General features: G+C 34.3%; 3 protein-coding genes across 3 annotated transcripts in view; 2 read left to right on the forward strand and 1 right to left on the reverse strand.

Annotated features, from left to right (window-relative positions):
- Window positions 1–333: 333 nt before the first annotated feature.
- LOC149740418 (UDP-glucuronic acid decarboxylase 1-like) lies at window positions 334–3,178 on the forward strand. The gene is made up of 2 exons (XM_089871823.1): window positions 334–533; window positions 888–3,178. Exons 1-2 carry the CDS (start codon window positions 528–530, stop codon window positions 2,109–2,111), a joined length of 1,230 nt encoding a protein of 409 aa, XP_089727949.1. The 5' UTR covers window positions 334–527; the 3' UTR covers window positions 2,112–3,178.
- A 3-nt stretch (window positions 3,179–3,181) lies between these two features.
- LOC149740419 (prefoldin subunit 2-like) lies at window positions 3,182–4,324 on the forward strand. Its single transcript, XM_089871834.1, has 2 exons — window positions 3,182–3,363; window positions 3,772–4,324. Exons 1-2 carry the CDS (start codon window positions 3,220–3,222, stop codon window positions 4,045–4,047), a joined length of 420 nt encoding a protein of 139 aa, XP_089727960.1. The 5' UTR covers window positions 3,182–3,219; the 3' UTR covers window positions 4,048–4,324.
- Window positions 4,325–4,779: 455 nt separating this feature from the next.
- The window catches only part of LOC149740420 (cilia- and flagella-associated protein 47-like), a 34,638-nt gene continuing 24,690 nt past the window's right edge, over window positions 4,780–14,727 (reverse strand). The window contains exons 46-63 of the mRNA XM_089871835.1: window positions 14,331–14,504; window positions 13,432–13,697; window positions 13,018–13,212; window positions 12,651–12,817; window positions 12,016–12,220; window positions 11,305–11,522; window positions 10,759–10,894; window positions 10,178–10,397; window positions 9,513–9,734; window positions 8,731–8,950; window positions 8,322–8,433; window positions 7,834–7,927; window positions 7,400–7,534; window positions 6,721–6,888; window positions 6,285–6,456; window positions 5,803–5,964; window positions 5,269–5,437; window positions 4,780–5,062 (exon numbers count right to left, since the gene is read on the reverse strand). Of these exons, the coding sequence (XP_089727961.1) occupies window positions 4,838–5,062; window positions 5,269–5,437; window positions 5,803–5,964; window positions 6,285–6,456; window positions 6,721–6,888; window positions 7,400–7,534; window positions 7,834–7,927; window positions 8,322–8,433; window positions 8,731–8,950; window positions 9,513–9,734; window positions 10,178–10,397; window positions 10,759–10,894; window positions 11,305–11,522; window positions 12,016–12,220; window positions 12,651–12,817; window positions 13,018–13,212; window positions 13,432–13,697; window positions 14,331–14,504 (3,260 nt within the window). The 3' untranslated portion in view covers window positions 4,780–4,837. The remainder of the gene's footprint in view (window positions 5,063–5,268; window positions 5,438–5,802; window positions 5,965–6,284; window positions 6,457–6,720; window positions 6,889–7,399; window positions 7,535–7,833; window positions 7,928–8,321; window positions 8,434–8,730; window positions 8,951–9,512; window positions 9,735–10,177; window positions 10,398–10,758; window positions 10,895–11,304; window positions 11,523–12,015; window positions 12,221–12,650; window positions 12,818–13,017; window positions 13,213–13,431; window positions 13,698–14,330; window positions 14,505–14,727) is intronic.

A 14,727-nucleotide genomic window follows, 5' to 3' on the forward strand; every position in this document is an offset into this window, starting at 1 on the left:
AGGTAGCATATAAAGCTGCAATACAGCTCTATTATGTATAACATGGCTCGCCACGTATTGAAATCCTTCCTTTGATAGAATGGCAGGACGTCTGTTAAACAATGCTGAGCACGTGCTGCCATCTGAACGATTGTTTGGTATTCAGTCACATCCGCGTATTACAAAACTGACATACTTCATGTGTGCCTAAGATGTTATATCATGATGTACATTAAATTAACACGTAAGGAGTGACGATTGTAGTCGCAGAGACCGTTATTAGATATTAATACTTTGGGAGTTACGTTTAAAGTGTATTGACTATGTTTTATAATACGGCATCACTGTAAAGCATTTTATAATTTTTCACTTCAGTTTAAATATCTTATGAACGTTAGAATGTTGACTTGAGGTTTCGGCTGTGGTCTAGCATATCCGTGTTAATTTGGATTACACCGAAGAAAAGGTCCACCCAGCAAATTACTAAATCGTCGTTCTAAAACCTGACTCCTAAAAAAGTACGGTTAATGTGTAAACAAGACGTCTAAATGCGAGTAAGTAACTTAACGGTTTGTTTGTTCGTAAGCTGGAACAAAGGTGTATGATGTATGAAACAGAACACCGGTGCTTAACGACTGTCGTTTTCCGGCCACGCTAGGATAAAGTAAGACGTTACACACTGTACGTTATTAACAATGCCATTTAGTGACGCATCGGTAAATGAACAGTTTATAATAGACTTAATGATATAAGAGGTGGTATTGTTTTATTTTATGAAAGAATTTGTAGCCTTATTTTAACTTATAATGTACAATAGGTAGATTGAGTATTATATTTTTGTAGCTTCATTTTAACTTGTTATAGTATTTTTGTATATAATGTGAATTTTGTTTGTTTTTTTTGTACAGATTTGTAGAAGAATGTGGCCAAGATCTGTTAAAATTATCCTAATTATTGCAGTCCTTGCAATAATTGCTGTGGTTGCTAAACATGAACTGACAGTAGAACCACTAGTAAACAATTCAGTAATTTCTACCATACTTTCGCGGCTAAACTTTCTGGAGACAGAAAACGAGCAATTAAAGGAAAGCATATCAACTTTGGAAAATACCAAAAAGAAGTATTTAGACACTAAATTTTTAACTGAAAATGACCGCAAGAGGATTTTAGTGACTGGTGGGGCAGGTTTCGTTGGCAGCCATTTAGTGGACAAGTTGATGATGATGGGCCATGAAGTTACAGTAGTTGATAACTTCTTTACCGGGCGCAAGAGAAATGTTGAGCACTGGATCGGCCATGAGAATTTCGAATTAATTCACCATGACGTAATTTCTCCACTTTTTATTGAAGTGGATCAGATTTATCATCTCGCGTGTCCTGCCTCTCCGCCGCACTACATGTACAATCCAGTTAAAACAATAAAAACTTCAAGTATGGGTACAATGAATATGTTAGGTCTTGCGAAGCGTGTACGAGCTACAATGTTGCTTGCTTCGACATCTGAGATTTATGGGGATCCAGAAGAACATCCACAGAAAGAAACTTATTGGGGCCATGTTAATCCAATTGGTCCACGAGCTTGTTACGATGAAGGCAAGAGAGTTGCTGAAACAATGTGTTACGCTTATTCATCTCAAGATAAAGTTGATGTTCGTGTGGCCAGAATATTTAACACATTTGGTCCACGTATGCACATGCAAGATGGAAGGGTAGTGTCCAACTTTATTCTGCAATCTCTTCAGAATGAGCCAATCACCATATATGGTAATGGGGAACAGACAAGATCGTTTCAGTATGTCACCGACCTTGTAAATGGTTTGATAGCCCTAATGAACAGCAAAGTGAACACCCCTGTAAACATTGGAAACCCTGAAGAACACACTATCAGTGAGTTTGCAACACTCATTCGGAACTTAACCAAGAGTAAATCAGAGATAGTGCACAAAGCAACCCCCACAGACGATCCGCGAAAACGCAAACCAGACATTACCAAAGCGAAAACATCACTGGGCTGGGAACCAGTTGTAGAGCTTGAAACTGGCCTGAAAAAAACAATTGCATATTTTAAGGCAGAGTTGGAGCAAGAATCAGGAAATCAACGAAATGTATTCTTACCACCACAGGAGCTTTAGTTTCCAACTATCAAAACTCCCATTTTGCTAATATAATATTAGTAATATTTATAGTTTATGGCCTACATACAAGTATAAATGTATTTGGAAAACGTTTGTTTCTTGTTATTGTAACATAACGTACCAGGGATAACAGTCAAAGTGAATGTTGTACAAGACTAGTGATGTGCTTGTCTATCTCCATGATTGTGATGTTATAAATAACTATATTGTTAACTTTTATGACTGTGTTGTTCATGTATATATACAATGTTTTTTCTAAAATTCACTTTACATTACTTGCATACGGTAGTATCTAACAAAAGCAGATGTTTTTTGAATCACTGTCACAACTGCCTGCTCAAAAAACTTTACTGTTAATATTATTCATCCATGTTTATTTTTAATTAAATGTACTGTTTTCATGCCTTCTTTTGCTCAGTAGAAAACACTATCTCCATTGCCCTTTAATCTGCACTAATTTTATCTGGAGAGTTTGTACTCAATCTTGCCAGGTCGTTGTCACTATTTAAATGTTACAGTTCCCATTTATTAGTAGAACACTATTATTCCAGGCAATACTATAACTAACAAACTGTATTAACTAAGTATTCGTACATTTAATATATCAATACTCTGGATGGCTGCTTGCCAAGTGCAGGGACAATCTTTCTTATTGTAACATGATATATTATTTATCACTATCAGTTCAAACTGTGCAATAAGATCATTTCTAAGAAATAGATTGAATTTACTACTGTTTTCCCCATGACTCTCAACTTATCATTTAAACTATTAAACTAATCTTCTGTGCCTTTGTTTGTCTTAGCAGTGTGGTCATTTCTATGCAGTAAAAAACTTCTTTACATTTAAATGAAACCAAATTTAAATAAAGAATAAACGGATCAATATGTTAAAATATCTTTGACCCTGAGTTTTTTAAGCTCTTTAAAGAATTGCTGCCTCTACCTAAGTCTATTTCACCCATGTTAGACATCTGCTATTTCTATATTTACTATTGTTATTATTAAAAATTAATTATATATAAATTTCTTGTATCACTTATTACTTTGGTGTTATAGAACAAAGTTATAAAGTCTTGCTGTAAGACATTGTAATAACATTAAACATGAGTGACAAAAAGCTAACGAAGGAAGAAATTGTGGAAGGCTTCAATAAACTAAGGCAGGAGCAACGAACATTGGCAACCAGGATTGCTCAAATGGAGTCTGATAAAGGGGAACATGGTCTTGTAATAGAAGCATTGGAACAGGTAAGCCTTAGTTATTTTTCTTATTGTGAAATTACAATATCGGGAAAAATAATTTGAAACTTTTAAAGATATCATAGTCAACAAAAAGGGGTGGTTGTTTTGGCATTTGTCAGATAAAAGTATGTCTACAGCTTGCTTTTTGTCTTTTTGTGGAATTATACAATAAAACTATTTGAAATAGTTTATTAGTTAAAATTATTAAAGATATCCTAGTAAAAAAGGGTGGTTGTTTTGACGTTTGGAAAATAAAAGTATGTCTAATTTGTTTTTTAAAAAGTAGTAGCTGTCAGAAAAAATTGCAGATATAGTTCTAAATTACGAATCGAAATTTAAACTTTGTGAACTGAGTTTCTTAAAACTAGTAATGTTCATTATGATAGCCGTTTTTACCATTAAACTATTACATAGGTGAATGGTGATCGAAAATGTTATCGACTAGTTCATGGGGTGCTAGTTGAACGAACTGTTAAGGAGGTACTACCCGCACTCAGCCAAAACAAGGAACAAATAACAAGCTATGTTGAAATGCTCACTAAACAACTTGTTGACAAAGGCAAAGCATTGAATGCCTATCGTGTCAAACATAATGTTTCTGTACGCGGTGAAAATGGTGACGGCGAAAAACCTAAATCCGAGGAAAATTCAAATTCCAAATCTGCGTCTGGAGTTTTGGTTTCAAATTAATCGAACGCATGTTTATTTTGTGTGTTTTTTTGTTATGTCATTGTTGCATTCTTCTGCACAGCTTTGTTCCATTTAAAAAAAACACTTCAAATCGTTGCAAATTTTTATATTCAACAGGGGTTCAGATTTCATGTTCATTTCTACTCGAAAAATATTATTCCTATGAAGTGTTATAGATGCGGATGCCGGATAAAACTAGTTTTGTATTAGACTGGCTTTTAAAACTACTTCTGAGAATGAGTTTTGCAAATGAAAATACATTTATTTTGAAAATGTGTTTTTTTGAAAATGTTGGCCAACAAAAGAAAGAAGCTATCGCTTGAATGCTGCCATAGGGCCCTTACATCAGTTAGCCCGGTATTTAAATAGTCGCCGCGTTGTTTGTTTGTCATAGACAATTTTTAGTTTCTCAGAGATATGTTTTGCTTGTCGTTAAAAATCCAAAATTTCTCACAGATATTTTTGCTTGTTGCAGACATTCTATGTTCACTGTTCGCCGCACATATTTTAACGACTTGTTTATTTAAAAAAATCAAACTACAAAGAAAACAAGTTAAATATATATTCTATATCATACATAATATATATACAACACAAGCCAATAAATCGTAAACATCTACTTTGAACTTCTGAAAATATAAAACTGAAAATATAAAAATCGTGTTTCATATAAAACTAAACCTTAGTAAAAACCGTTTCGTTTGCGTTTCGTTTGCCATGGTGTCATCGCTGTGTCATTGAAAGATAAAAGTTGTATTTTCCGAGTAATACTTAAAACAAACCAATCGGTTTACAAACTTTCAACATGTTTCTGGAACAGTGGAATTCCCTTGATGGGCGAGGAGACGGCTGTAGCATTTAATTTCATGTTTTTCCGAACGTAGTTTACCCTGGGACGCTGGGCCAACACACGAGGGCGTGCAAGCGTCGACGTAAGAATCGCCGACTGGACCTTAGGCACGCGGTACTCGGGAGTAACCCCTTTAACGTCATAGGTCCACTGCATATCTAAAGTCTTTAAAAAGATAAAAAATTTAAAGATATTTGTTAGGTAAACTCTACTGCACAGTATTTAACAAAAAAACAAATGGTTATACACAGATTGGCCCGTATGACACGGTAAAAAAACATGATTACACATAGATTTGCCCGTATAAGAGTTTCATGCTTCAGGGCTGTGGACATTTACCTACCAGTAACACAGGGCCACATATAACAAACCTGAACCACCAGCCTTGCTTTATAAGACCTTCCATACATATTTGGGGTGAAGGTAACAGAAAGTCTGGTTCCATTCGTTCCTTGTGGCTGCAGCTCGCCTGATTCTGGCGTCACGATAAATTCATTGTCACTACCACCGACAAAGTAAGCGTTGAATGGTGTGGGGTGCCTAGAAAAAAAGGTATTTTTTTGGTTGGCAGCACAGTCTGACGACATGTTTATAATACGACTGGTTAAATTGATGGTTGTTGTTGATGGTTGGATTTCTTTGCTGCGTTTTGGAAGATCAACGATCAAAGTTTTTTAAACATTATATTTACATTAAAAACAGTTAATTTCCTTGTACTTTTGCACCTGCAATACCACTTTCCATATGAGTTAGAGGTTCTACCGTAAGGTATGTCAGAGGACTTAAAATTTAGGCCACAGTTGGTTCACTACTTAACAACTTATACATACAATACAAGGTAGATTTTTTGTTTGTCATTTATAAGCCAAGGGTATTTAAAAAGGTCCTTGATTCAACACGTTTACCTGGAGTGGCTGAAAAGCACAAAGCTGACAGTTGAACCTTTTCCTAATCCTGCAGCTTCCACAGTAATCACATCATCAGGAGGTGGTTCAGATGCACGAATGGCGAGAGGGAAACTCCATACCCCTCCTGTTGCTGCTGTTACCGTCAGAGTAACAGTATGGCTGAAAAAATTGGCGTTTTTTTAAAAGGTAACAGCTTCATACAAATTTTTTGTCTGCATATAAATAGTTTCAATCCTGCTAAAAAAATTAAAATTCAATAATGACTTATAGTAGGGTGGGGGACCTTTTCATTCTAATTTCTTGTGCCATTTGGTAGTAAACAATAACAATCAAAGAATTATAAAACCTTATATTCATAACTCTAATAGAATGTTGTTAGTTGTTTAAAACAAAATCAGGATATTTTGATATTATGTGTTAAAGGTATCCTGTCTCCAACGCTTTAAAAATATTGAATGAATTTGGTAATTTGCTCTCACCTTAATGGTCTAAATGGTGAAAAAACAAGGTTAAACACCAGCACCACCATCCCTGTGTGTGGGTCTCTTTCCTTACGAACCAAACTTACAGCTAAAGCTTGTTCAAGCTGCTGACGAGATTCTGAGTCGGGAAATTCTATTTTATACGAGAACTCCTCTGCTACTGAATGACCTGTAAAGATTGGTAATGAAAACTGCTATTAAAGTGTTCAATTTGAACTGAAAATAAAACATTGACAGTTGGTAAAAAAAATGTTATGTTGTCTTTTCACCTTTTTTATTATATTTTCCTGTCCAAGTTAGTAGTAAACAAAAACATTTAAAGAATTATAAAACCGAATCCTGATGACTTCTATTGTTTAAAACACGATAAGAGTATTTGGATACTATGTGCTAAAGGAATCTTCCCCCAACCTACTACCAAAATTTGACCTACCTTCCACCACCACGCCATCCTGTGCTGCTTGTCGTTGTTTATCAAGTGGTGTGACCGCTCGTAACCTAGTAAGACTATGAGCCGATGCAGAGCTTGGTATAGCACCTGTGAGAGTTACTTCAAGTCGTTCTTCAATTCGACTACGAGCTTGACATTGAAGTAATGCCTCTGAAATGGGAGGTTACATGTGGAGGGGTTATTGTTTATAATAAAAAAATAATAACTTTATTTGTCTCTTTAATTACGGTAGCAAAGATTTAAAAACATTTTAAATAAAAAGACAAGATATAGCGACAAAACAACACTAGCTAAAACACGCTTACAGTTAAAAACATATTTACATTTAATTGAGAGAAAGTAAGCGTGGTATACTACGCATAGAAACCACATTTTATTTTGATTACAATAAACAGCAAAGTGTTATAGAAATGTAACACCATAATACATTAGACATTATGCCCACTGCCAACAATTTTGCATAATCACAAAATCCAAGTTTTGCTTGTTTAACTAATTTTTAAATGAACAAACCAATGTAACATATTTATCTTCCCAAAGCAGGGCAACAGCAGTCGTTATAACACATTGTGTTTTGTTCACACTGCTCATGTCCACATGTAAAGTTACATATGTAACTTTGTGGTATAAGCAATACCAGCCACCCTCACAAACCATTTACCTCTGGTTTCTTGGGAACGAACTTCTGGAATCCCATGTATGGGGAATACCCATCTTATTTTTTCTATTCGACCGTCATCGGTTCTGCTGATCGGTCGAATTTGTTCAACTGTTTCAATTTTTTGCCCATTCAAACCTGGGGAAAGAATTAATAGAAATGATATAATAAATACTGCAAAAGCAGTAGTAGTAAAAACTTTAAAAAAGTGTGTTGTTCGGAATGTCTTTTCATTAATAATAAAATACAGATTCCATTTCATGACTGGATAACAGATTAAATTAACAACCATGCAATAAATATAAACTAACAAGGAATTAGTTTAAGCATATTGAATATGATTTCTATTATAAACATATTACCAATTGCTAATTGTTAATGCTTAAATTTATTGCAGTTGTTTGTACTGCCAATCTGTAACAAAATGTTCTATCAACCTGTCAAGTCTTCTATTCCATCTGTTTCTTCAGGCCATGGCATTCCATCCTTCCTTCTAACAGAGATTGTTAGTGCTCCTTCATGTCTTCGCATCTGTATAATATATTTGTAAATAATATTGTAACAATACACTTAAACATATACATAAAGAATTTTAAAATAATATCGAAACGATACACTTGAATATATAGATACATGAAGACTGTCTTACCATTAATACATGGTAAAACTATCTTAATAATTACCCAGACATTTACAAATGCAGTAAATGGTAAGCATGTGGTGTTATAAGTTAACAACTGAATTTGTACCAACATATGATGAAAATTAAATTTTATTCATTCATAGTTTTATTACACGTATGTTGCTTACTTTTCAAACCTTAAACAGAAAAAATTCAAAACAGCTTCTTTAGTAAAAAAGAACAACAAAAAACTTTTTGTTAATTCTACTTAAAAAAACATATTTGAAATTTCATTTTACTTACTGTATCAGGTGAGAAAGTGAATGGAATGTCAAGCGACTGTTTTGGTTCCAATTGAATGTTGCTTGTGTGCTTCAGTAGGAGACAGAATACTGAATCCACAGTTATGCTGTTCCTGGAAAACAAAATGTCAATCAAAATGATTCCTTAGCATAGTTTCTTATCAAATATATTTATAAATATTAAAAATACCCAAGCTTTTCACCACAGAACAATTAAAACAACGAAATATATATCATAACATTAAAATGTGTCGAAAAAAAAGATTAAAACAATACTTAGGATACAGTTTACTTATTCGATGGGAAAAAAAGTCAAAGAAATTACAATGCAAAAAAAAATAAAGTAAAAATGAAATATTTATATTAAAAAAATAAAAAAATGAAAATAGATAAAAAAATAATTATTTTACCTTAGAATTGAGCTTGATATTCCATTCATTGTTTGTTCATGGTCACATATTGTTGCATCAACAATCACAGTGGTGTCTGTTGGATTTCGGAAAGGTAATATGAGTGAGGTGCTTGAACCCACACCGGCGCTGACACTGACAGGTTCCATGGGTGTTGGGGCCAAACCACGACCATTTATGAGGTAAGCGGCTTCTCCAAGCTGCTTGCTTCGGAGAATTACTGCGTTTAAAACAATTGGTTAAGTATATGTGATAATTTTTTTTTGTATTATAAATTTAAAATTATGTTAGCAAAAATTATAATGTATCCAGATTTATAACTGGCATGTTTTTAAATTAATTTGTTTGTAATTTAATTTCTACTAGATGTTCATTAAAATCTTTAAAAGAAAACACAGTTGGTTCAATCTTTTGAGCATTTGCAATCCAGTATTTAAGCAAAACTTGTTTGACAACTGTCTTTCTGTAGTTGAATCTTTTTGTTATGGAAAATCCCATGCAGAGTTGCAAGGCTGACTTTTTACTCCAGCCACTGAATTTGTGGTTTTAAAATGCATTTTTTTTCAAAAATGTTTTTAAACTTGAAGCATTTGAGCATTTCTTTTAATACACAAACTAGTGTTGTCGATGGAGTCCAAGATGGAGCGCCAACCACATGAAAGGCTTTCTAAATTTACCGGTGTTGGGGTAATGGTTTAAATCAGGACTAAATTCCAGGTCCTTGACAAGGACCTCACCCACACAGAATAAAAAAAAGAATAAGTATATTATTTTAAACTGACCTGTAGCTTGGTGGTTGTGAGCTCCAAGTGATGTTGGCATGAATTGAATGGGAACATCCAATGATGATCTGGGAGGAACACAGAAATATGGATGTTGCTGAAGATCAATGCTGGAGGTTGGAATATCAAGAGAGAAGTTAACATCATTGGTGAGGGTGGCCTCCACCTCCATGGGATCATCAGTTGGATTGTTCATCGAGATAAGTTGACGACACCATCGACCTGCGAGGTGAAATGTATAAATATCATAAACACATAACAGTATGGATAAAATGGGAACAAATACAAAATCAATTCAAGAGCTTTTACCCATTTTGGAACACACAACAATATCCTGCAATACAGTGTTTTTAATTCATTGCAGCCTCTTAGCTTTTCGCTCAGATTTGAGCAAAGTAGAATGTGTTTGCTATCCACTTTAAGGGGCTTATCAACGAAAAATAAAATTTGGAATATGGATACAGATAATCAAATTATGATTTAAAGGTACCACCAAAGTTTTAACTACGAAATAGCTTCTAAAAAATATTTATCTCTTTGAAAGTAACAGCGGTTAAACAATCACCCACTAAGTTCAATTCCTTTTAACTCATAAGCTGTCACGAAAAATCCAAAAATAAAAAAAAATCTTTTCACCTACATAGAATAAAATAAAGATATCTCACCAAGCTGACAATCCATAGGGGGCAGGTGGGTTGGTGGTGGGGGCATGCACACCAACTCCAGTTTATACCAGAATTCACCGGTGTGCTCACTGCAGAAGAACACGGACCCTTCACTGGTACCAACCACACATGGAGAGTATTTGAGTTGATAAGAACCAGGAACTCTAGGTCGAAGTGAAAACTCAGATTCTCCTTTCAATGCTTTACCTGATACTTTAACCTGCACAAAGTTTAAAAGCTGGTTTAATTGAACACGTAAATGGGCGTATAGATCATTTTTTTGGAACAGTTGTTGAGCACGTTAGTGGTCATATAAATTCTTTTTGAGCACTTAAGTAGTCATATAAATCATTTTTGTCAAAAATTTAATGTTGTTATAAATTGCTTTGTTGGTTACTTTTAGTTTGTTATTGATTGAGCTTAGTCGACCCTGATAGTAAAACGGGTAATTAAAATTCTTCTAATTATATTCTGTGCTCATTCATTAACGCTGCGTTTTTTTTTTGTTAGACTTAATAAAGTTTTAGGGTAACAAATATAACTTTAAGTTATAACACAGGAGTTTTATTTAAGTGACTTACATCAAAGTTGAGAATTTCCCCGCATGGGTTTCTGACTGGGATATCGAAATATGCCATTTGTTGCACTGGACATTCAAACCTTAGATTTCCAAGTGGTTCCGATGGTTTAGCATCTATTTCAATTGAATACCAAACTCTGTAATAAAAATTGAGTGATTTTAATAAAACCCCTTTACTACCACCGTCGAATCAAAAACAAACCAGAAGTAACCAACAAAGCAGTTTTGAACAAGAATAACTTTTCAACAAAAATGATCTCTATGGACCACTTACATGCTCAAATAAACCAAACTTTGCGCAAAACCCATCAGAATAAGGCAACACAATTTGCTAGCACAGTGTCATGGCTGAAATAATTAGGTGTGTGTGTCATTAGGCAAGACACTTAACAAACATTGCTCTAACCCAGTAGTCACCTAACCACAAATTCACATACCTGATAACTCATTAGCATACACGATTGCATGAAAAAAAGCAAATTATAATGACTGTCATTCCCCCATTGGAAAACTAAGCTACATTTATTCATTCATTGCACAAATTCACCTATAACTCTGCATAGCATCTAGTTCCTTCTTTGGTTTGAGATACGCTGGCGTGACGGACTCAACATTTCTTTCATCTTCCTCTTCTTTATCCGAGTCACTCTCATCTTTGCTCACCAACTTTGATTTCTCAGCATCCTCCACAACGAAAGCGAGAACTCCTTTTGTTAATCCTTGTTTCCATGGAGACAGAACGAAATTGTAATCAGCTTGCTGGCCCTGAGAACAATATAAAAAATCAGAGAAATTATTTTGACCTACAACACAGGCTTGTATTAAAAAACACATAAGGCGTTACTCTTAGATGCCAGCTATGCAATAATTCAAAGTCATATACTTTAAGACAACAGTTTTTAAACTTTACTCACAAACCCCTAACCCTTATTTTGTTTGCTTTCAAATTTCGAGTTTAAATTGTCTCAAGTTAGACTTTATAATGAGTTTAAAGTGTCAGGGTGTGGTATATCTGACATACAACATCACTTCCTTGGGCAAGACACTTAACAAGAATTGCTCCAACCCAGTGGTCACTAAAGGGTTGTCCATTTTGTCAGCCATACATAAATAAAAAAATCCTCCAAAAAAATAATCACTCCCAAAGTTATATACTTGGTAATTGTAAGCGGGCATGATGTGTATGAAACAAAACGCCTATGTTTTAAGGACTGTCCTTGCCCTCAGAGGGTAAATGGGTTACATTCATTCATCTCACCTTCAACACAGTAACAGAAGTCACACCATCCAAGTAAGGAATATCAGTGACAACTTTATAGTTGAGCTTGTGTGGTGCAAAGTTTGGTACAGACACCGTGTATTTAAAATCCTCTCGGCATTTGCAACTGAGTTGAATGTGATCAAGAGACAGAGGACTTCCGCCAATCCCTCGCAAGTTAAACAGATGTTCAGTGCCATCAGATCTAGACAAAGACAAAAAGAAATAAAAAATTGGATTACATTTTTATCAAATGTTTTTATTAAAAAAAAGGTATGAAACTAACATACTTTTTTGCAATGTTTTGATTGAATTAAAGTTAATCATATAAGTCTATATTGACAAATTAATGACCTAAAAGAGTTAAAATCCACAGTGTAAAATGTATGCATAACAGGTGTTATTTTTACAACACATACATTTTATTATACACAATTATAAAAATTTATTAGACAGCTAGTGTACAGGTCTATGCACAACCATTGATGTACACCATGTATGGTTCTTTTGTACAACATGTATATTATATTAAATACAATTATGATAAATTATATAAAATTGTTGTACAGGATTAAACACAATTACCATAGAAACTTGAAATCTGATTTTTAAATACCAATAAAATGAATTGTTACTTGTTTTTAATGGTGAGCTTGCCAGTAATTGAACATTCACAATGAGGTTTGAACATGAGGGGAAAATATGTTGTCTGTCCTGCCTTTGCTGTCATAAAACTTGGACCAAAGAAACCTTTGCCATCAATCAGACATTCTAATTCCCAATCATGGTTTGATGCATTTTGCTGAAAAACAAATTTTATTGATTTTGAAAATGTAAAATAGGGATATTGTGTTGTGTAGAAAACACTAAAACTTAAAAACAGAAAAATTCTAAATTACGAGTTTACCATGTATGTTACTTTGTGGGTGATTATTTTCTTTAAACTTTTTAAATTTTTTTTATGCATGGATTTTTGGACAACCATAAGTGACTACAACTTACGATAGGAATGCTCTGTGTTACGCTCTGATGAGCGGGAGTGTGGAAATCGAAACGCGCCGTCGTCCCTGCGGGGTTCACAGTGCATTCCACCCTGTATACACGGACATCACCGGGTGACTTGAGGATGATGTCACACGGGTAGTGCCCGGGACCTTTTGGTGAAAATCTCACTTCTAATGGAACAGTACCATCATTCTGTGGTGAAAAACCGTAAAATGTATTTTAATTAAAACCAAAATGGAATAAACTAAGGAATAAATCGAAAAAGGTAAGAAAAACTGGTTAAAAAAATTATACATATCTATACAATGAATAATTGTCAAATATAAACTAAGTTTTAAAAAATACTATTAAATTTATTAGAAATTTCTAAATGATACATTATGATATATATATATTAAATGCTTGCCATACCTGTCTGTCATTAGGTCCAGCATTACTTGTTTTCATCTCTGATGCTGGGGGTGGTCCAAATGTCATTGGGGACGGAATTATAATTGAGGGTTGGGCCTGGAACCATTCAGAAGATGCTTCTACGTTAAAAGTGGTTCCTCGGGGCCGTGGTGGGGCGGATGGAGGGTGAAATTGGGAAAGAGAGTCACGCATGTCGTTGTACTGCTCAGTGTCAACTAACCCCATAGCAGCAATTGCTGCTGTAACACTACCACTATCCAACGTTCCTGTATATAAATGTAACTTATTTACCCTTGCGTGGTGGGACAACAACAGTCGCAAAACAGGGGTGTTCTGTTTTATACACCTCATGCCCAATTACGAGTTACAAAACTTTAAGTAAAAAAAATTAAGTAAAAATAAATTGTACATTGCAAGAAACATATAATTTAAAATATTTTAAAGCAAAACTAAATCTTACAGTCAGCATTACAAAAAAGTATAACAAACATATATTAACACCTACAACTTAAGTAAACACGCAGCTCAAAAATCAAGTCTAAATAATCGTGTGCCAAAAAATATATATTTTGCCAATTACTAGCATAACCAGTCTCTTTTTAAAATTTTAAATAGAAAATGTTTTGTTTGTTGTTTATTTTGTAGCACTTGAATGTAACTTGCTTTTTCTCGAATGGCCGGAAAACAGCAGCTATAACATAAGTGTTCTGTTCATACACATCGTGCCAGCTTTCGGGTTATCACATATTTAACTTTGTAAGTATTTTTTTTTTTTTTTGGTGTATTCTGTAATGATGCAACGGAATCGTATAAGTACTAGGCCCAGATTTATAGAACATATCACAAACATCAAATGCATAGTAATTATAAAAAGTCTGATAAAAAACATTGCTCCAGACCTGTTAAAATCCTTCTTTCTTGTTCTTTTTTCGACATCCTCTGTCTCGCAGCCAATCTAAGAGCTTTTTCTTTTGCTTCATTTGTAACAGGAACCAAAAGCTTTTCTTGCAGAGTTGAATTGTTTTCACATTTCCAGTAAATTATTCGCTCGTCCCCGCCAAACAAACCTTTACCTGGTAACAAGTATTATTACATGAATAAATAAATCGAACTTGTCTGTCTTTGTGAGGCAGGACTATGACAGTGGTTATAACACAGGTGATCGGTTTCACTCTTTGAGTGCTAGTTTTTCGGTTAATATATTTTTATTAATTTTTTTTATCTGTATGGCTGAGAACAATCTTTAGGGGCTGCTGGGTTAATGCAATTGCCATTAAGTGACTCGCCCATATATGG

This window comes from Ciona robusta, chromosome 2 (assembly GCF_009617815.1).
Source record: "Ciona robusta chromosome 2, ASM961781v2".
Lineage (NCBI taxonomy): Eukaryota > Metazoa > Chordata > Ascidiacea > Phlebobranchia > Cionidae > Ciona > Ciona robusta.